Below are 23585 nucleotides of genomic sequence, written 5' to 3'. Positions count from 1 at the left end.
AAAATTTTGGGGACAACGTAGGTAGTGCATGTAATTACATGTATCTGGATGTGAAAAGTGAGAGAGGGAAAATTTTCAGTTCATGGATACACAATAAAAGTGGAGGAACAAGTTCTGGGGCATGGGGATACATTTTTTCTGAGATCCGCTAGCTTCTCTTAGTGCATGCTATAAATGCAGTAAGCTGCTCGGTCAGACTTTGAGGTCTATGCTGCAAAAGGGGCTATGGAACAAATTTTTTTGAGACAATTCTTGATTGTGATTGGAACTGAGATACCCAGAAGAATTCTAACTGGTGTGACAATTCTCAAGTTGACCTCCTTGGGAGCCCAAGTGCAGGTTTATCCCAGAGTATGCCTGGTATCAACAACCATAGGTAGAGGAAAAGAAACACTGGAATAAGGGAAAAATTGGGCCATGATGCAGAATCAACAAGGTCTCAGCTGATGCCTTTTGAGAAGCTCTGAAGCTGCCCTTCAGAACTGTCCCCTCCTGGGGCAAGGGAGATGAGCTTTCACACCCCAGCATCTCCCAGTGGTTGCGGCACAGAACCTTAGCCAATGGGAGCCTCTTCAGCCAGCATCTAGGGGAATAAATCCCTCAGTCCTAAAGGGGAATCCTTTTGGGTAGTGCGGCATGATATGCACAACAACCTGCTTCTTGTGATTCTTTTCAAAGTTCTTCATACTTTTTGTACAAGTCATACATGAACTAGTTGTTTATAATGCTTATAAAGTAACTGGCACATAATCATTCATCACTTTTATACATTGTGAGTATACAAATGATTTCCAAATTCTAACTTTGTTCAAATTATGGCTTAACTTTCCTCAGTTCATGGCATGGTATAGAGACTATGTTTTTGTTTTTTTAATGTAGTTAAAGAGGGTAGACACATGTTTCTGAGGTTCAGAGGTAAAGATAACAATACACTGTCACAAATATATTTACAAATGGCCTTGTCCATATCTGTTAACTACTAAGTGGCAGAGCAGAAACTAGAATCCAGGTTTGCTGACACCTGAGTCCAATGACCTCATCCCTACACCATTAATAAACCTGGTAGCCCTAAGTCTTAGCACAAAGAATATCACTTTTCTAACCGCAAGCACAAGATACTTTGTCCCAAAATATCTCCAGTGTATGTAAGACCCATAATATAGCTCATAATGGAAGGAACAGGTGGGATAGTTCATTGTTAAACACCATATATTCAGCTTATCTTTGTACCTTACTTTGGAATTATTATTTTTTAAAGATTTTATTTATTTGACAGAGAGAGACACCATATATTCAGCCAGCCAAATATCCCAGAGTCCAGAGAGATGTATACATAGCCCATACCTTAAGGTTCTAGCCGTATTTCACCCAAGCAAAGTCTCCTCTCTCCTAGTCAACTAATCCCCTCAACTTCTTGACAGGGGTAGGTCTTTCCATTGGAGGTCACCCAGAAGACTGCCTCTTTCTTGTGGTCATTGGGGAATAAATCCCCTTTTGTCCCCTTCCTAATTCCTTGGCTCATTTTCACCAAGGTGTTACTTCTTGGTTCCTATCCTCTGGTATGGGTACTCCATGTTTCAGATCCTTGCCATGTGTCCCTAAAGGGATCACACCTTTCCCACTGCAGGGCTGGGTCTCCTTTTAGCATTATCTCTTTGTGTTATTACTCACAGGGCCCCTGCCCTTAGGGGAATCCCTAACTGCCCTTTATTTATTCCACCCTATGATATGCTAAACAGTTAGAAAGTGAAGGGAGGGAGAAGGAGTCCTGTCCTACCACTAAAGGAAAAAACAAAGACACTGGGACATTCAGTGTTTGCCTGAAAACCAAATAATTCCAGTTTACCTTCCTGATAATTCCCTTCCTCTCTTCTGTGCAGTTTCCTTGGTCTACTCTAGACCTTCTCAAATCAGCCAATCACATAATAAACACATGTCAGCAGAATCATCAGACATTGCAACCTGTTCCTGCTTCAGATAATATTTACATGCCATTTGCATATTACTTATTCTTCATCCTGTTTTTCTGCCTGCTCAAGCAAACCTTTTATCATTTGGGGCATCTCCCTGGGTGTAAGTGTCTGCACAGTTGGGGAAAAGACAGCAATGCTGCATCCTCTTGACAAGAAGCTGGATTTGGCAAGGAAATTGGACACAGTTTCAATCACATGCAGGGGATATTTACACATTATTCTTGGTAGGGAATATGGACTTAAATATAAAACACACACAAATATGCAATCTGTGGTAAAGAATGGAAGGCTTCTGTCAGTTCCCTTTAGAAATAGAGTTGTTTGTTTTTCTAAGCATTAACAATTAAAACCTTGGGGAATAAAAAATTAAACAGTTCTATGATCCATTCTTTTATTAAGCAGACTTTTTAGTTGAATGTGAATGTAGTAGAGTGAGCTTTAGAGTCAAAAGACCTCAACTTACATCTTAGCTTTGTTCCTCCTTACTGTGATACCCTATACATATGACCTCTCTGGAAACTCAGGATTTTGACTTAATATTCTCTGAGAATATTCACTCTAAGAACAAATATCTACCCAAAATATATCTATAGCTCCAAAACAGTTTTACTCATTTGGGTGCTTATATTTATACCTTACTTTGGAATTATTATTTTTAAAGATTGTATTTATTTATTTGACAGAGACACAGTGAGAGGGGGAACACAAGCTGGGGGAGTGGGAGAGGGAGAAGCAGGCTTCCTGCAGAGCAGGGGGCCTGATGCGGGGCTCGATCCCAGGACCCTGAGATCATGACCTGAGCCAAAGGCAGACACTTAATGACTGAGCCACCCAGGCACCCCTGGAATTATTTTAACTGCTATCCTTCTTCATTAATTAAAAAAATATATTTGTGAAATCCTTTTTTGTGTGACAGGTGTATTCCTGCCATCATAAAGATTAAATTCTGTAGGAGATTAAGAGTTGGGATCAATGAATCCATGATTATGTTGATCATTACTGATTATAATACATACAATGAATAAAAAGAACAAACTGCAGTCAGAGAAAATCACGGAAGGAGAAAACTCAAGTTCGTGGAGCAGCAGGTAGTCATAGAAAGTTTGTCAGAGAAAAATGCAGGGAAGTTGAACCTAAAAGATGGGTTAAGAGTTATCTGGGTGAAGAATTCAGACAAAAAAAAAAAAAAATTCTGGGTAGGGAGAATGGTATGTGTTAAGTCCCTTTGCTGGACATAAGCTTGGAGCACTCAAGAATGCCAGTGTAGATTAATCATATTCAAGAAAGACTAGCTAATAAGTTGGAATAAGCCAGGCCAGATACCATACCATAAGGCAATGGAAAGTCTTTGAAAGATGTTTTAGGGGGGCCCATGTGAGCTGATTTGCAGTTTTTATAAAGATCATTCTGGTTAGTCTGCACAGAGCCGCTTAAAGGGAGCTTAAAAAATGGGTGTAGTAAAACCGGTTGGGATGCTATTGTAGCACCCCAGGAACAATGTAAAAGTGCATCATATCCTCATTATCATCATTATCGTCGCTAAATTTGAGAACTTACAAATGTTAGCTACTGTTCTCTGTACTTAGGTGTGTGGGGGGAGTGCAGGGGGAAGAGAAGGGAAAAGATTTAAGAAATACCTTACAGATAATATTAGCTAACTGGCTAATGGCGTGAATATAAAGGATACAGTATGAGGGAAATGCAAGTATTCAAGATATAACCTTTAAAGTTCCAGTTTGTGCAACCAGGTCAATGGGGGTAACACTTCCTGAGATGAGGAAAATTAGTGCAGAGACAGGTTGCAGGGAAATCTCCATTTTTAATGTTATTTGGGATGTCTGTTTGATTGTGTCAGCAGCCCTAAAAAGATGGCAAAGGTGATGATCCCTACACTAAAGATAATAAACATCTAGTTGCATATAAATGAGAATAACCTTCTCCGAACCTTCTGCTGCAGGGTACTCTGACATGCGGGCCTGAAATCTCTGTAGACATCATTGAATAAACTATGGAGAAGACCTTCCATGTCTTATCTTCCCTCCCATAAATAGCATATGGTGATTCCAGAAGCCAAGACTGAATAGAGAATTTGCCTTTAAAATTATGTTTTAAGACTCATTCATCCATTTTTCTTAGAATTATAATCCAACTGTGGAATGGTTTCGAGACTCAGATGAGACAATAGACCTTTAAGAATTATTTTTTTCTTAAATTATTATACATGAACCTAGATATTTTTTGGGTGTAGAGAGACAGCAATCTACTCACATGCTGGTTGCTTACCCTTCTATGGACCTCTTTTGTACTTTCTAAACAAGTAGATTTTTTTTTTTTTAATGGGTGGTTTAGGAATTCCAAGCAAGAATAAATGCAGGGTAGAGGTTTGGAGAGGAAATTTTAACCATAAAAATAAATGAGGGTGAAGGACTGGCTTTGCATGGTCAACTAGATTAGGATCAGAGCTCACTGGTATTGGGAGAGATGAAGCTGGTATAAAAGCCTGGGTCCCAGCACTCCCAAAGGGGGCCCAGGATCTCACTAGGCTAATATCACTTCAAATCTCTTGGAGGGGCACCTGGGTGGCTCCGTCGGTTGAGTGTCTGCCTTTGACCCAGGTCGGCTGAGGTCATGATCCAGGGGTCCTGGGATCAAGCTTAAATCCAGCTGTCTGCCCAGTGGGGGATCAGCTTCTCCCTCTCCCTCTGCTGCTCCCCCTGCCTGTGCGCTCTCTCTCTCTCTCTGTCAAATAAATAAATAAAATCCTTAAAAAAATTAAAAAAAATTTTTTGGAAAAATTTTTAGCCAGTCCACTCTTACTTAGGGAGGGAGACATTTTTAGGAGAGCTCAAACTCACTGTAGGGTTTGAGTGAGTTGATCCGATTTAGGATAGTACTCTCCTGAGGTTTGCATAAAATGAGGTAGAATATAAAAAAAATGATCCCTTGGTTCCATACTTCCTCTTACTTCCTCCCACCCAACCCATCTGTGTCCTTTCATTTCTCCTTCCTAATATTATTTCTCACCTGTTCTTTTTTTTTTCCTCTTCATTGCTTTTACGCTGTATAAAGAAGGTGGATTCATTAAGTTATCTTTAGTGATGCTTCTGAAAATTTCCAGGAAGGATCAGAATTGCAAAACCAAAATGCATATATGGCCTCAGTTAAGTCAAAGTCAGCAGCTTTTTGTCAAATAAAAACAAAAACAAAATGCACTCTTCATTGCATTGTCATAGCAACCATTTCATTTTTCCTTGTAAAGAGATGATTAGGTGCTAACCTGGGTGTTAGTGCAAGCTTTTTTTTTTTTTTTTTTAAGATTTTATTTATTTGACAGAGAGAGAGACACAGCAAGAGAGGGAACACAAGCAGGGGGAGTGGGAGAGGGAGAAGCAGGCTTCCCGGCGAGCAGGGAGCCTGACCCAGGGCTCGATCCCAGAACCCTGGGATCATGACCTGAGCCCAAGGCAGACGCTTAACAACTGAGCCACCCAGGCGCCCAGTGCAAGCTTTTTCAAAGAAAAAATCTCATTCTTCCAAAAGGGGCAGTGTTGTTGATTTTCATTGTTACTTCGGGCTCCAAAGGAGTCATTATTGGTAATTATTTTACTTACTTATTTATTGGTGAACACATGGGAGAGGATTTAAGAAATATAGGTGGCAACGCCCAGGACAATACAGTCCTATCCTCCCTTGGGCCAGTTTGGAAAGTACTTTTTACAGGCAGTGTAAGTCCATGAGAACATCACATTTACTCCTTCCCACCAGGTACCCTTTTGACTGCTCTGAAGAAGGAGGACAAGGATGGAGCCAAAGACTGCAAATGTACTGTCTACCTCCGTATCACTAAGACTTACTTCCCTAACAATATCAGTATCAATTAAGTCATCTGTATTGGCCCCCACACACACCACAGTACTAGACAGGGATACAATATGAGATAAACAGACATGCTTCCTGGTAGGGGAGAAAGATATTTATCATACACACACACACACACACACACACACACACACTTAAGTATGAATCTTATGATTGCTTTGAGAGTTTTTAACAGGGTGGTATTACCTAGTTTTGGTTAGAAAAGTCTTGGCTGAAGAAGTGATGCTTGCATAGAGATTTAAAGAATAAAGAAAACAAGGTAGGTGGGGTGGGGAAACTTTCCAGGAAGAGGGGAAAGCATGTGCAAAGGCCCTGTGGCAGACTAGAGCATGCCATATTCAGAGATATGAAAGAGGCCAGGGGACAGGGAGATATGATGAGTTGTAAAATAAAGATGAATAAATGCCTTTGAATTTGGCCTTGATTTGTGAAATGAGTGAAGACCATCCCATTCATCAAACATGTATTGAACTTGTTCCCTATGCCAGGCATGAGGGTACAAAGGTAAATTAAACATGGTCCCTGCCTTTGATTTTCTCACTTCTAACTTTTCTCTTCCTCCCTGACTTCCACAAAATATTCTTGTTCTCTCCCTATTATATGAGACAATTTATCTCTATGTTTTATCTCCTCTATTTATTAGCTCTGAATGCCATGCCTGGGCCACAGAAGTGCCCCAGGTCCAGGAGTAGAGAAAGAAGTGAAGCCACTGAAATTGCTAGAGGAAAAAGTACTTGAAAAAATCGGAAGCAATTATGATTGTTCAAAGACAAAGAGCCTCAGGACATGGTTACATTATCCCGTGCTATACAGACATAAATTTTACCAGCAAGCACTTTGACCAGGGCTTTAGAGTTGAAGAAGTATGACCACTTACAAGTCATTTCTTCCTTGTCACAGCAGTGGTAGATGCCATTACTTACCTCATATTATAAGTAGCAATATTCAAGCTTAGAAAGGCTAAGTGAGGTACTCAAGATCCCCCCCCCCATTGTTAATAAGCAGCAGAGCCTATATCCAAATGCAGAATTCCTGACTGCAATTCCAGCACACTGGTCATACATTTTACTGCTCTTGGCTGCACAGTATCTATCTCCTGGACTGTATTCATTCCTTTGTTCAGCTGCTATGAATTAGGCATTTGCTATATCCCAGGACCTACAGACAGTAAATTGAAAGGTATGGTTCATGCTGTCACGGTGGTGGGGGGCAGTCTAGTGACAGGATACTTATGAAATAAATACTTGAATGAAATATCACAAATCGTGATTAATATAATGAAGGGCATGATGCGTTCTACAAGCAAGCAAGAGAAGGAGGTCACAATTTACATTTGAGAGTCAGAGAAGTAAGACTGAGACCTGAAAGGCAGGTAGGGGGTAGTTAGGTAAAGGTAAGTGGGAATAGGATCTGAGGCAGAGGGAATAGCATGTACAGAATCTTTGACGATGGGCAGAGCATTGCACATTTGAAGGACTTAGAGAAAATGAGGGAAGACAGAAGGGGTACCTGCAGAGTTCCTTGGGCCATGTTGGGATTTTATCTTCATTCCAAGTGTGATGGGAAATTGAGCAAATGCAGCAGGATAGCAGAAGCTCCCAAAAGTACTGTCCTCAGCATTGAGTTGTAAAAAGAAATGATACCTGGAAGGAAAAAAAAAAAAAACAAAAAACCTCTTATGTCTGACAAGGAGTCTAGGAAGGTTTAGAGGACACACTCAGAGCAGGTGATGGTGATGATGGAGGCCAGACTACAGGCTCAGAGACTGAGTGGGTAGGAAATATCAGTTTTGAGATCCCTGACATAAGACCTTGCAAACAAGAGCAAAGCCAAAGGGATCCTGTGAAGTCAGGATTAAAATCATGAACCACTCAGCCCCTACTCCTTAGCCAAGCTCCCTCCCTTTCACTAAATTTCTCTTGGCAGGATAGGTATTATTTTCCTGCTCAATCTCAGAGCCCACCCTGGGAACAGTGAGGGCCATAGGCTGAGCACCTATTTGTGGACAATTTTCTGAGTAAAGTTTCATTGCAATTATTTGCTCCTTTGGGGCTTAAACCATGGGCTTAAACAGCTAAGGGCCTTAATGAGGAGTTCAGAGCCTAAGTTACCCCTGGATGGGCAATTCAGCTGGACTGGGTTCTAGCTGTTGAAGTGTTTTGCCCATCAGCCAGGGGCAGCACTTGGCACAATCACTAATGGGTGCCACAGCACACTACCCAGCATCGCAGCGGTTCGCAGCGGGGAGGGGGGTCCTGCATCCACCCACATGCACACCACCACACTGCGGGCAGTGCAAAAGCAGGGGAGTAAAGATGATATATGGAAAACTATAAGTTAATGGAAGGGGAAATGAATTTCAAGGGCAGAAAGAAAGGTATCGCAGCTCAGCGGGAAGATGGGAAAGAGAGGGTCCAAAAGGAAGAGAGGAAGATCAACAAAAATAACAGCCAGAACGAAAAAGAGAAAGGAGAAAGCTGTATGATTATGATGATCAAAGCTTGTCAAAGTTCAACAGAAAGCCATTGCCAATGACTTTGAAAACTGAGATAAGAATGCACTTTATTTTAGTAAGAGCCTGACTTTGTCTTCTTGTCAATGACACTCTGGGGTCCAATTTCAATGAACACTTCACAAGTCCAACTGAAAACACATTGACTATGCCTAAGAAATGCAATGATTATCTCTTTCTTTTAGCTATTAATTTGACATCAATTTTTTCATTTGATTTCTATCTATGTTCATTAGAACTATAAAGCTGACTTTAAAAGTTGGCAAGATTAGACAGCTTTGCACTTACAGAAATGGAGTATTCCAAATGACAACTTTAGAAATAGAATACTTTGGGGCTAGCTGGGTCACTTGAGCATCCGACTCTTGATTTTGGCTCAGGTCATGATCTCAGGGTCTTGAGATCGAGCCCGTCCTTGGGCTCTGTGCTCAGTGGGGAGTCTGCTTGAGATTCTCCTCTCCCTCTTCCTATACTCCTCCCCCCCCTCAGAATAAATATTTCTTTCTTAAAGAAACAAGAATACGTTAAGTCAGACAACTTTTTTTAAAATCCACTTGCTTTATTTGCAAAGTAATATAGAACATAATCGTCTATTACCTAATATATTCCCTAGCAAGGTACTAACAAGTATTTTCATATTATGAGAAAGAATTTGAGTTTGCTCCCTACAAAAGGGTCTTAGGTGTACTCTTGATGAATGTGGCCAGAGGTTCAAAGGGAGCCAATGGAATCTGGCAGAAGTGTGTCTCTCCAGGCTGACTGTGGAGAGATGCTTTGCCTTTGTGTGTTAAATCACTGCAAGGCAGTGACCTAACAGTTGTGGGGCTCTCAACCCAGCAGGAATGGTAAATATCCTTTTAGATAACACAACAGGGCAAACAGTGCCAGTACTGGCCAAATATAAAAGAGCAAATCTGCCTTGTGGTTATAGGGGGAAAATATCTTGAAATCAAAATTGAGTCAGATGGCTGGTGGAGGAAATAAATTCCTATGCCCAGCAAAATCAGAAGTGACGACCTGGAAGAACTGGCTATTGAGGTGGCCTAGAGCTCTTGAGGGTGTCGTGGGGAGCAAAACACTGAATTTCCCACGTATATGGTCAGTTGTACTAATAGCATCTCACTGGAATAGACAGAGCACCAGGCTTCTGCTCAGGAGAGCAAAGAACTGAGATGTAGATGATTTCAAGCATGACACATTCAGTTATCTCATACTCTAGAAACTGATTTACATTCACCTGGAGTGCTTGTCTTATGTCCATCCAAATAAAGAATGTAATTGTGTATAGATGTAATATCATGTCTGCCTAGAAATACTAAATGACAAAAACAAAACACAGTAAAACTAGGTCTTGTCCAATAGTCATCTGGTTGCCTTCATTATTTATAATTCTATTTCAGACACCTATCCACAAAGTGTGGCCTATAATATTTGGTGTGTGTATCTCTTTATATATGTCCCACTTCCCTTTCTCCATCCCTCCCTCCCTCTTTATTACCTAATCAAAGATAGGAGGTCTAAATAGAATAGTATGAAAATTATCTACAGATGATGGGGCCATCAACTGTAATAAATACAATTGCATTTCCTGAGCACCCACCATATTCTAGGCACTGTGCACTACTTTTCACACATGATACCCTTTAAACTACAAATGGTGAGAAGATCCCCATGGTAGTGGTAGAGTGAGGTGGGGTCATATATCAGAGACTCTGGTAACAAATTGCTAGGGTCTGAACTTTGAGTCTGTCACTTGCCAGAGATGAAGTAGTTTGTGCAATGTCACCAACAGTCTGAGGCCAACATTTGAAATCAGTTCTAATAACAAAGACCTTACTCTTTCCATTACGCCATTCTTCTAGAAGATGCAACTCTACCCCGAAAAACAATTGTTTCTCCCCCATAATTATACTGAATCCTTTTATCATCATGCATTATTTGATAACTAAGCCAAGAGTTCTCAGTATGTTTGACCCTCCAGATGACTGAGGAAGTCCCAATTGCAAATATCCTGTCCTATCCACAAATATATGTCATTATTTTTTCTTCTCAAAAACGTGGCTACTCTAATTAGGAAGCAAGGGGTGCAGGTGGTGAGGATGGTAAACACTGGTCTTAACTGCCAGGAACTTCCATTTAATTCAGTCATATGAATGTTCCAGGCATCTGTCAGGTAATAATGAACACTTCTTTTCTGGGACTCCATCAGACACATTTTTCATTTTCATTACACAGACTTTGGGATGTCCTGAGGATTATAAAACTTCTCTCTTCCCACCTGAAGACTCCATTAAGGCCTTCTTGTCCCAATTCTCAACTGTCACATGGGAATGCACAGAATTTACTATTTCTCATAAAAGAGTCAATGACAGATAAAATAGGGGTTTGAGAATGCTTTCAAACAAAAGAGAAGCAAACTTAATGAAATGCCTGTTCCTCAAAAAGGCTATGATTCAGATTTCATAAGAAAGATTGTCATTATGAAATGTACTAATATGAAGAAAAGTGGCATAGTGTTATAGCCAATTAATAAATCAGGGGTACTAATACACTTGACTGAATGGTTGCTGCATGCCACCATGGTCAACCCATTTGGTCCCAACAACCTGCTAAGAGAGGTACTATTATTATCTCTACTCTAGAAATAAGGAAACAGAGGTACAAAATAATAACAAAAATAATAGTGATAATACTAACAGACTATAAATAATAGCTTTTCCCAAAACAATGTTGAATGCCAAGGATGTTTATGGTACCTAATACCTGCTTAGAGTGTAGAACTTTTTATTCAACCAGAATTTAATAAGTGTACACTTTTTAGCAGACATTGTGTTTATTATCCAGTTGGTTCTGCTCTAATGTGACATATGTGTTCTTAAAAATCACCATGCTATGCAAAATTGTGCAATAAAAACACAAGATTTATGGGAAAATTGGGTTAGGGACATAACACTCAAAAACATCACCAGTGACATTTAAAAAAAAATCTAATAAAAATGGTGGCATGGTTTTACACAAGTTAAATGACTAGGCAGTGCATAAATGTTACAATAAATATGGCATTTTACCTTAAGAAAAAGGAGGTAAAGTTTGCTCATGGAAGGAGGTGCCAGGAGTGTTGCTGCTTGTGATTTATTATAAAATTGTGCAAGGGGGACAAAGGCAGATGTTTGAGGTGTGTGTGTGTGTGTGTGCATTTTGTGTGTTGCACTCAAATTGTTCCCTAACACATCCATCTGCTAGGGATGCATTTGCATTTTCAAAGCAAAGGTTAAAGCACAACTAACTGGCTATACTCTCCTGAGCAGACCAGGTTAAGTGTTCTTTGGAGCTATACCTATGACAGGGGCCAACAGGGGAATTGCCCTGACTGGGGACATAGGGAAGGCTTTATGTAGAAGGGGCCACTGGATGAAGCATCAAATATAAACAAGGTGTCAGAGGCACAACAGGTCAGCAAAGGAGGGAGAAATGGGGGCCAATATACATTGTGGGAAAAAGGACTTGATGAACAGTTAGTTGATGCATGAAGACTTAGTTCATTCTTGATTGCCTTCCTCCTGCCACTAGAGTATGGCTCCCTGATGGAGGGAGAATGTCTATCATCTTCACAGTGGTGTACTTAGTGTTTGGGCCAGTGCAGGCATTTGGTAGTATCTCAGGAAAATGCAGAACCAGTACATGGGTGAATGCACCAACAGTGGAAAAGTAAGTCTTTCACATAGCCTATCTAGAAAAGAGAACTAACAGTGAATTTACAGCATGGGTCATGAGTTAATAATCTCTTACATCAGTGGTTTGACACCATCAAATAGTCCTAGAACTCTTATTCTAATATAGTATTTTTACAGATAAAGCTGGTAATTCATTAGTATAAATATATTGTGAGTTCATTTGTGTAGTATTTACTTCTAAGGACAGCAGTAGTAATGATGAGAGTATTTTGATGAACTCAAAAACCTGAAATTGAGTTTTTCCTGATCCAGTTTTGTATCTGTCTCTGTGCCCTACAAATTTTTTACTTCTTTCTTTTTCTCATTATTCTTTGGATCATATCTCAAATACTATGATGTTCAAAGTTTGAAGCCTGTCACTATTACAACTTTCAATAGCTTGCCTTGAAATCTCTCAAAATAAATTTACACAGAAGAATTGGCAAATTTCAAAGTTGCTCATGAGCACTATCTGACCACTTTTCAAATTTCTTAGTATCTTAGCAATGAAAAGTTAGACAAAGAGAACTCAAGTAACCGTAGTGTTACACCATCTTACAAAACAATAATGGCATCTCGTAATATGGATTAGCATTTTATCTGATAATGAACTTAGACCAAGATGAAAAAGATTCAGGTGGGCTTTGTCTGGCATTAAATTAAGCATATACCTAACAGTATACTTGCTGGTACATTTCAGTCAGACCAGACATGAATAGGCCTCGTGTTTTAGACACTACAACCTAGTTAATCAATAAGACATATGTTTAAAAAAAAAAAAAAAGACATGTAAAAAGACATTTATTTAAATAAATGAAAATGGTTATAAGCCTTCATCTTGAGATCTGCACTCCAACAACCTAATCTAAATAAATATTAAGCAGAATATAAATAGTAGTTTTAATAAAAAGTGGTTATAATAATAAGTAGTTAACATTTCATGGGTACTTATTTCCTAGGCATTATGCTAAGCATTTTTCATATATTTATTAGATCTTCAAAACCACCATATGAGGTAGGAATCATTATTGTCTTCATTCTACAAATGAGGAAACTGACAGAATAATAGCCCCAAATTCCATGGATTAGACTTTAAAATAAACACTGTTCTAGAATATATGTACTGTAAATTCCTTGCCTGAATGCTATTTGGTTATATAAGCTGAATTATATATGATGGGTGTTGGAAAAGCCACATTCAACCAAGGAGCAGAAACTAGATTCTGGAAATTCGTTTAGAGTGATGATAAAATTAAAGCTTAATTATCAAAACACATGGAATTTCCAAGGCAATCTGCATCCTGAGTCATCGAGGATTGGCCAAGGTGGGAAGACTTAGCTCCCCTGGGGCTTATCCTCAGACAACCAGAATGGGATGAGGTTTAGTTGAATGCCAGCCCTGGGGAGATGCTTGATCTCAGTAAAACCATGTGTCAGGGGCCTCTTGTTTTGATGAAAAGGACCAACAGTGATCACCAATGCCTTGACCTTGCTAAAGAAATTATAAAGAAGATAAAATATTGTCAAATACCCAAAGTTAAATAAACAGGGTAATGTATTTTACAGTAAGCAGCAGGTAAAATAAGAATAGCCTCAAGACTAAAAATAAATAGGTTATAATTTGTTAAAAAGAATATACTAAAAGCTGATGTTAGAATAAACACAGTCAAAAGGTGAGCCTCCCACCAAAGGCCAAAGAGACAGTGACTTGGGTCCTCTGCTGGGGCTTGGTGGGTTTGAATCTTTGTGGACCAATGCCTCTGGAATCCCTGTAGACTAAAGCCTTCCTATCTTTATACCTATATACTTATTCCAAAATACTTTTATAGTATTGCTGGGTCTGACCCTAAATACTTTACAAACACTGATTTAATTGTCAACACAACATTATGAGGTAGGTACTGTTATTATCATCCCCAATTACAGATGCAAAAGCTGAGGCATAGACAGGCCAAATTCTTTGCCCTAGGTCAGAGAACTAGGAAATGGGAATCGAACCTCAGATGAGCTTCAGATCATTCATTCTTAAACACCATGCAGTATAAAGAGGAAATGTGGGAGTAGGAATTTGGTCAGTGGCATTCATGTTGGTTTTCACATACTTCTGAAGTTCACCAGAGACTGCAAAAGTTTCAACACAAAATATCAAGTCTCAATGGGCTCTCATTTGAGAATAATGAAATAAAACACTCCATAAAATGAACATCATAGCTTCTGAGGTCTTAAATTGCTAAGTAGTCTTTGTTAAGAAAAAGTGTGTACATACACAGAGACACACACATACAGAAGCATATGTACATACATCATTTATAGTTATGTTTAAATAATAAACTGTGGATGATTTCTTCAACTGTAGAATTTGCTCATGAACAGAGAAAGAGAAAACCATAGGTCATATTATATCATTTTCTTTTTTGGACTGCTAAACCATGATTTGCAAAGTCTCATTAGTAGGATGACAGCAGGGATCATGAAGGAAGGAAGCAACATTGCCTAGGTCCTTAAAGCCTTGTGACCATGGTAAGCCTTTCTTAAATGGTGTAGGTTAGCACGGTGGAAAGGAGTTCAAAGTCTGAAAGTATTCCAATAGGAGAAGATAAGCTTTTAAAATACAGTCTGATTCACAACCAAAAGGATCATTAATTCAATATTGTTTTGTCTTTCTATTTTACATTCATTACGTATTACAGTTAGCCGCTGGAGGCTCCTTAAAACCATTCAAAGACGTGCACATTCAAACTAACATTTGTTAGAAAACTGTATTCCTTCCACGTGAGATGGCAAAGTCTCTTTTAATTTCTTCCCAGAGCCTCAGTTTGAAATACAATACAGAAGTATCCAGGCAGCCAATAGTTCTGACGAAATACTTGTATGTTTAGAGAAAGACTGTTGGAATCACAGGTAGGAAAAAGACACCCATTACACGAACAAGTGAGCTCCTCCATCGTGTTTATGTAAGTGCCTCCTGTTTGTCAGCACTGCAGACACAACGATGCACCACAGACGCTTGTGTCCGCCTTCCTGGTGCTTGTGGCCTAGTCAGGGAGAGATGGTCAGATGACTGGGGCAAAAGGTATATAATTACAAGCAGAGACCAATGATATAATGAAAACAGTTCTCCGCGTGTGTAAGTAAAGAAGTGGGCCTAGACTTGGGGCTTAGGCAAGGGAAGCCTAGGATGGATGTTCTAAGAAGCAGAGGAAAATCATTCCATACAGAGGAAAACAAAAATAAATATTACATGTATTAAATGCATTAAATGTGGCTGAATGAACACAACATCTTCTAGACCTAAAGGAGTGTCCATATGGATGGTGACCTGGGAAGAAGGGTGGGGGAAAAGTGGTGGCAAATGAGTCTGAAAAAGTTGGCAGGGGGCAGACTATGTGCAGCCTTGTAGACTCCATTAAGGTTGGGGATTTTATCCTCTGATCAATGGGAAGACCTAGTTATGGAAGTTATGGAATACAATGATTGAATAAATATATCGTCGGCTTTCCATTGACACAAAAGGCCATGGCATCTATTCATTTTTTTAATGTGATTGAAATTTTATGAATGAATGAATGAATGAATGAATGTGTTCCTTTATTTATTGCTTTACTAGGGTATGATTAACAAAAACTGTATATATTCAGGTTCATACAACATGATCCTTTTTAAGGCATACAATGTGATGATTTAATATATGTATAATTGAATAATTACCACATCAAGTTAATTAACACATCCATCACCTCACATTTAATCTAGCCTTTAGAAGTCATGCAAAAGGCAAACATATCTAAATATAGAGGGGTGAGGCTCCAGATCACAAAAAAGGGCACTTCATAAACACAACTGGACCAAGGCAAGCTGTCTGTAGTTTTCTCCTTACTGATCTCACAAATCCCCATGCCCTTCCACCATCTTTTCACGTTTATAACCAAGGCACTGATTTAACACACTGCACAGTAATTACCTACAGCCCCAAGTCTAGGCCAGCTTCCTTACTTATACACACAGAGAACTGTTTTCATTATATCATTGGTCTCTGCTTGTAATTATATACCTTTTGCCCCAATCATCTGACCATCTCTCCCTGACTAGGCCACAAGCACCAGGAAGGCGGACACAAGCGTCTGTGGTGCATCGTTGTGTCTGCAGTGCTGACAAACAGGAGGCGCTTACATAAACACGATGGAGGAGCTCACTTGTTCGTGTAATGGGTGTCTTTTTCCTACCTGTGATTCCAACAGTCTTTCTCTAAACATACAAGTATTTCGTCAGAACTATTGGCTGCCGGGATACTTCTGAATTGTATTTCAAACCGAGGCTCTGGTGAATGGTTGTTTACTGATTTTTCAAGGGAGCCAAAGGAGACAAGGAGAGTTATGGAGACACCATCCACACCACAAATAACATAGTGTCAGGATGGTTTTGCACCCTATTAGCAATTTGTCAACATAAAGAGACTGGACAAGCCAACATCACTAGATCTTGGGCCCTTGCCATCAGTGTTTTGTAAATCAGAACTAAGCAAGAAGGACTGACTTTTCAGGGCAACTTAACTCACTACTTTGTAGGTATGGTGAAGGTGAACAGTTAAAAAAAATAATAATACAAAAGGGACATATATTAACATAACTTTCAAAGGTCCCAGAGTCTTTGTGTAGCAAGAAATCGTGTATTTTAATCATTTTGTGTATATATGGAAGATAAAAAATAACCACCCTTACTCAAGATTACAAATTTCTGTGATTTTCACGTCTTCATATTCATCTGCCATTCTGATTGAAAGTACTTCAACTCTGATTACTACTATGAACTTCTGTGTAGGAGACTTCTCCAGGGCAACCATGCACACAGATTCACCCAAAGGCTTTCGATCAATTAATATAGGCAAAACTCTCCAATAAATGTACCAAGTTATACTGACTTCCTTTTTTCCTTTATCTTTCTTTTTTTTTTAATGAGATGGCCCTGGAGATGGCTATGTTTTCTCTCCTAGCCAAAGTCATTCTTGATGTCATGTGTTAAGTATTCAGACTTCCTTTGCAGTCATTTTATTTGTAATAGTGTCTTGTGTGTTGTGTCTCCTAGCTCTACATACAAACTACCACACTTACAATCTCCATGAACCTAAGTGCGTCAGTGGCTCTGGGGATGCTTTACATGCCGAAAGTGTACATCATCATTTTCCACCCTGAACTCAATGTCCAGAAGCGGAAGCGAAGCTTCAAGGCGGTAGTCACGGCAGCCACCATGTCATCGCGGCTGTCACACAAACCCAGTGACAGACCCAACGGTGAGGCAAAGACAGAACTCTGTGAAAACGTAGACCCAAACAGTAAGTAACTTTCCTTTCCTTTCAACTTCCCCTCCTACATCCGGAAGCTCTAGGAACTGTGGTATGAATTTGCCTTTCTTTGGAGAAATACGGTATCCATTTTTGTCTTAATGGAGTGGGTTCCTAGGTGAATGCTAACCTTTGCTCTTAAGAGTTTGTCTTATTCTTGCCCCCATTTCACTTTTGCTTCCCCTGGGGAGAAAAGCTTTTAGAGACTCCACTTCTGAAGTGTGAAATCTCCCCCTTCCTTCTTATTCATTGGTACCAAACCCTCCAATCAACAGAAACATACCTGTTGGGTTGTGACCCACCTTTCTTGCTCTCCTCATGTTAGGGGAACAGTTCCCAGTAGGGAAGCTTTAACACCTGACTGAACTGTAGCAGTGGGAATAAAACTGGAATATTTAATAACTTAGAAAGCAAAACTTCTTTTCACTGGAAAATGAATGTAGAGAAGGTTATGATTCTTTACTAAGCAGCTTTCTAGAAACAAGAAAACACCTAAGTATACAGGCTGAGTACTACCATGGTCGTAACATCCCCACATGGGAAAAACATCTACCATGCCACAGCAGCACAGTTTAATTCCGTGAAAGACAAAATATTAGGGAGGGAATTAAGGGTGAAATGTCACATCTGACATGCCACATGGCATATCTGCAACCCCTGGGTAGCCTCTAGTAACACCTGCAAATGACTCCAAAAAGATGGACATACACATACCAATTTGTAAGAAAACAAGACTGTTTAACTAGAGGTTAAACACATAGAATTCCCCCTTGCCAATTTTACTAATGATATGGTGGTAAGAGTGCATTTTAGATTAAAAATACTACTTCCAGGATTTGTTTTCTAGGAATGAGTTGACCAGTTCCAAATAGAATTGTGGCAAATTCGAGCGCTCATAATACTTTCTGTTTTAAAAAGTAGAGGGGGATTCAGGTTGTTCATTAAATCCTTCAAGGCATTTTTTCAGTTATGAACTGTTTTTGTCATAGACAAAGTCTTCTCGCCAAGCAGAAAGGAATCCCTATTCTAAAGACTCTGAGGTAATCCTTTATACTCTGCAAGTAAGAGAGAGATCTTTGAAGACCAGGAGGCAAGAGAGTTTGTTCCTGACAAATACTGTGCAAAGATCCATGATCTTGGCTCCTCTCCATTTCTAAGCAGTTGGCTAAGTGAATATTGTGAAACTTGTTGAGAATATGTAGACAGGGTTACAAAGGCTTGTTAACAATATCGTGGGGTTCACTTGGACCTTTTAATAGAAGGGACTCTGGGACAAAGCAAGAGGAAGGACAAAGACCACACCAAGAGAAAGGAGAAATAGATATAGCCTCTGTTCTTGTGTCTTCAGAGCAAATGGTCATTTGAGAGGAGGGCAAGCGGATAGTGAATCCTGTGGTATTTGATGTGATGTTGGAAGAGGCTCCGGGTTGAGACAGACCTGGGTTCAAATCCCAACCACTCCACTTCCCAGATGTGTGGCTTTGAGAATCACTGAGCTATCCTAAAGCTCAGCATCTTCATATTTAAAATGGAGCCACTAATATTTATGTCATAAGTGTGTCATAGCATTATGCATCTAGAAAATAATAATCAATTGTTATTGTCCTTTCATTCCTTAAAAGGCAGAAAAGTACATTTTAATATGATTGGTTATGTGGATGTGATGGTACAGTTAAAGGCTGTCTGGCGGTAGATGCAACTGATGCCCAAAAAGAAATATTTCCATGAATATATATGCATAAACATCTATTTTTATGCATACTTGTGTTGATAAATATACCTGCACATTTATACTTCTATAGTGTTTTATTATAGGACCCCTTGCCAGACTTGCATTTTATAAAACTTTTATCCCGGAGACACTCCATTAAGTGTTTTACATTTATATCTGAACACACACACAATTTTACTAGATATGCCCAAAAATCAATAAGAAGAAAATATGGTCAAAAGTCTGTACGTATTGAAAAAAAAATGACCACGTTAGAAGTTCTGAATTTGGACAATTCAATACTTCGCTACTTAAAAATAATTAGCTTTCAAATAACATTTCTACTATTATTAACATTTAATGATTAGGTTCTATTCTTGCTGAAGCTGTTTTGGATACAATAGTGGTTGTAAAATGCTAATACTAACACTAATACTGACACTAGTACTAATAGTAACACTAATACTACCAGTAATTCTTACATCAGCTACCCTTTGAAATAGGCATTATCCAAAATGCTTTGTGTGCAAGATCTCTTACCCCTCACGGTACCTCTGTAGGAGAATTGTTCTTTTTACCGAAGAAACCCAGGCTTAGTGAGATTAAGTGCCATTACCAAAGTCATACATCTAGTTAGCAGTGGAGGTTGGACTGAAACCCAGGTTTGACTCCCAAATCCACGCCTACTTCTCTTCGCTGCTCTGTTCCTAAGAATGTAAGTGTCATGTCATAATTCCAAAACAGAAATTACTCTTTTGGCTTCCTCAACTGATGATTCAGGTTGCATATAAAGCATGTAATGATGTGTGTTGCAGACTCTTCAGTTAAATGTGCTGGGAAAAGTATTATTGTTGTTGTGTTGTCTACAAAGATAGGAGTAACTTGGGCTCAAAGAAGGCTGCCCAGGTAGAGGCCTCATCTTACTTACTCAAAAATTTATATAACTTATTATCTATGCCAATCATGACAATTATTCCATTTGGAATTCATTTGGTGCCTTCCCATGAAAAAGTTTTGTTGGGTTTTGTTAATGATGTTTTGGTGTCTACACAGAGCAAAATAAACATTTCAGGGGGAAAAAATGAAATCAAATAGTCCTTGTCTTATAAACAGTCCAAAACAATTTAAAAATTGTTTTAGTGCTTTTGATTTTGTGTAGACACTCCCTAAAATACCATAAGTAATTTGAATAGGTATTTGCCTAACCATAGGAGGAGATTCATGTACCTCCAAACATTGGTGTTTCTGATGACCAAGCTCCCAAAGGTCCCCCCCAAAAAATCAAGAGTTTATCCACACAAAATCTGCCCAGTAGAACCTTATAGTGGTAGAAATGTTCTAGTCACATGTGGCCAATCAGCACTTGAAATATGGCTACTTAACTGAGGAAAAATACTGTTTATTTTAACTAATTTAAATAATTTCAATTTAAATAGCCATCTGTGTGAGATACTATATCAGAAAGCTCATCTCTAGAAATTAGTGTCTTAATAGGCAAGGATTTTATCTAGGACACATATTGGAAATGTCTCCCAAAGTTTTAGCAGTGATGTTGACCTGGGATAAAGTCAACTTAAAGGGATGAAACATTTGAGATGAGACAAAAATACAATCAATCAATTAGTTATTTCAAATGATCCAAAGGAGCCACTAATCTGGAAATAGTGGTGTCATAGATAGTAATTTTATTCAGAAAACCAGTCTTGAGCAATGCAAAAATGTATATATGTAGGCAAAGAGCAGTAATGAAAAATTCATGAAAATAAACAATAAGACTACCTGATGTGAGGGAATATTACTATATTCTATTTAATAACAAATATAGCTCAAATATTCTCAAATTCCCGAACTTTGGTAGCAGAGACAAAGGAATTATTTGCTGAAACTAAGCTGTTTGGTGAAGAAGAAACAAAAGCACATACCATGTACTTGAAAAAGGAACATGTCTCTCCAAAGGGGAAATTCTGTACACTATTCTCAGAGAGAGGGTATCTGAGAGGAAGTCGGGTTTATAGTATGAGCTACAAAGTAAATAATGAAACAGCAATGTCCCCTTATTCGTTGTTGCTCTTAACACTTAGTTTCAGTGCATTTCAATCTTGAGTGTTTTCATTTTTAACAGTTCTGCTCCATCATTGCAGCTTGCCATCTGGTGCATGCACGCTTCTACTCATCTACTGCAACTACATGTCTACATAAAAACGAATTTGCTTGTTGGCTTACTATGGGCAGAAATTAAAACTGCCCCAACACTGCCTGAGTTTTCCCCAAGAAGCTCAGTTTTCCTCTTAGGTTGCTTCTTCAGTTGAAATTCCATTGCTTAAAAGAAAAACTTCCATGCGGATTGCATAAAAACTAAATCTTCTTAAAATTTTAACGTATCTGTACACTACTGGCATTAGATATTCAGAGTTGGGCGAGTGCTAGTCGGCTTCTGCATTGGGATTGAAAAACAGTAGGAGGTCTAAGGGTTTAGTTCAGCTACTTGTTGAATTATGTATACAAACAAGATTTCTATAGCTAGAGGATCAGAAGAGCCTGACCTACTTTGGATAGCTTTAGATCTGGCCACGATGATGCCTTCTCAACATTCCTTTCTAAAAAGAAGGGCACCTCAAGCTCTGGTTCTCACATCTGCAGCCTGAATTCAGCATGTTTCCCCACACTTTCTATTGCTGACGTGGCAGATGTTTGTTCGTGGCAAACATGTAGATGCTAAATAAACAAGAGGACCTGTTGTGCTTGGAACATGGCTTATCGATGGCCGCTAGGCAACTAACCAACCTTTTCCAGTTGGATGAATACTATTAACTGAGGCAGCATGGCTTTATTGAGATGGGTGGATAAAAACTGCTGCCTTCCTCCCCTGGACTGATCAGAAACAGAAGTTGCTCTGCAAATTATCCTCTGGTCAGATGCTCTCCTTGTAAAGGATTGCAGTGCATAGTGATAAGCAGCCCTTACCTACCTTTGTCCTAAACTGCCATCCATTTTCTAAGCCAATGTCCCCAGGTAGTGCAGAGAAAGTCCTCAAGTACCTGCATGGGTTGCAGATAGTTTAGACTCTGGAAGGTCAGTAGCAACTAGAAATATCAGGCAGGTGGACAGCTTGGAACTCCCCCTTCTTGGATGTGGGAATATATGATTAACTGACTCTGACAAAGTGGCTAGGCATACACTAGACTAATGAGTACACTGTGTGATGAAGCATATTTTAGAAGAAAAACAATTTGTACCTAAAATAGAAAATCTGAAATAAGATATTTTAAATACAAGTGTGTATTCTGATGCTGTTTTTTTTTTTATTATTTTTTTTACTACCATTTTGGCACCTACTATAAGGAAAACATATACATGAAAATTTGTGCTGTTCTCAAAGAGGTAATTATTACATAAAATAGTTGAACTGTCAATATAAGGAGGCATTTGATTTAAAATATATATATATACTGCTGGAAAATGGATATGGACACCAAGCCCTACATAAGTAATGATGCCTAGAAAATTCTGGAAAACGCTCCTGTGCTGTGTTAATTTGTTATGGTTTTTGTTTTGTTTTGCTTCTTCATTTGTTTGGATCTCTAACATTCTCAACATTATGCTATTTGTTTCATCCTGCTGGACTAACCATGCAGGCTGGTCAGCATGGCTGGACTAGGCTGAGGAAAAAAAAAAAGGGATGGCAAAAGGAAGAAAAGAAAGCTCTGACCAGATAGATAACTTATCTGGGAACTGGTTCCCTCAACTGCTACAGCTCAAGCAACTAAAACCCGACTGCCTTAAATCAAGAGGCACCAGCACTCCCATGTTCAGAGGTACCTGAATTGTGGTGAACTGGTCTACCAAAGGCTATTGAGCACACTGAAAGAGTGAGCGTAATGTCTATGGTCTCTATCGCAGCCTCTTCTTCAAAAGGGAAAAAAAAAGAATAAAAGGAATATTGTGTGCAGATTTATTTTATACATACCTATATATTTACTTTTCCTGTAGACTGTATACCACCAGTAAGAAAGAGTGTACAAAAGTCTGTTACTTGGTACACTATCCCACCAACAGTATAGCTTTTGCCTGCTTTCTTAAAGGTAAGAAACAATCTATTTTTTATTTATTTGTATGTTCTTGTCTCTACTGAGAAAAGAAGTGTTTCCATGAAAACTGCATGATTACCTGTAAATCTATTTATATGATGAAACATGTTTTCAAAGATGATCTGTTTGCTAAGCATAGTGCAGACAGCTGCTATGGGTCACATGCTTGGTTTCTTTTCTGGAGAACATGCATGTGGGTGTGTGTACATTTGTCTTTTCTGAGCAAGTAGCCAACAGTGGTGGAATTGGTGCTGGTCACTCTGGTATTTGGGCTACTTTAAATTACCGATGGTGAGAGATTATTTTTAAATGTATGTTGTCTTGCTCTGGTTTTAGAAGGCAGTGTGGAAACTTATAGGGAAGAAAGGGGG

General features: G+C 39.0%; 1 protein-coding gene across 1 annotated transcript in view; it reads left to right on the top strand.

Annotated features, from left to right (window-relative positions):
* The window catches only part of GRM7 (glutamate metabotropic receptor 7), an 886221-nt gene extending 863034 nt beyond the window's left edge, over positions 1–23187 (top strand). The window contains 2 exon segments of the mRNA XM_021694901.1: positions 17160–17406; positions 23117–23187. Of these exon segments, the coding sequence (XP_021550576.1) occupies positions 17160–17406; positions 23117–23187 (318 nt within the window).
* Positions 23188–23585: the final 398 nt, after the last annotated feature.

The sequence above is a fragment of the Neomonachus schauinslandi genome, chromosome 1 (assembly GCF_002201575.2).
Source record: "Neomonachus schauinslandi chromosome 1, ASM220157v2, whole genome shotgun sequence".
Classification (NCBI taxonomy): domain Eukaryota; kingdom Metazoa; phylum Chordata; class Mammalia; order Carnivora; family Phocidae; genus Neomonachus; species Neomonachus schauinslandi.
Note: the sequence above shows the minus strand (reverse complement) of the source record. Positions and strands in the feature narration are given on the sequence as shown.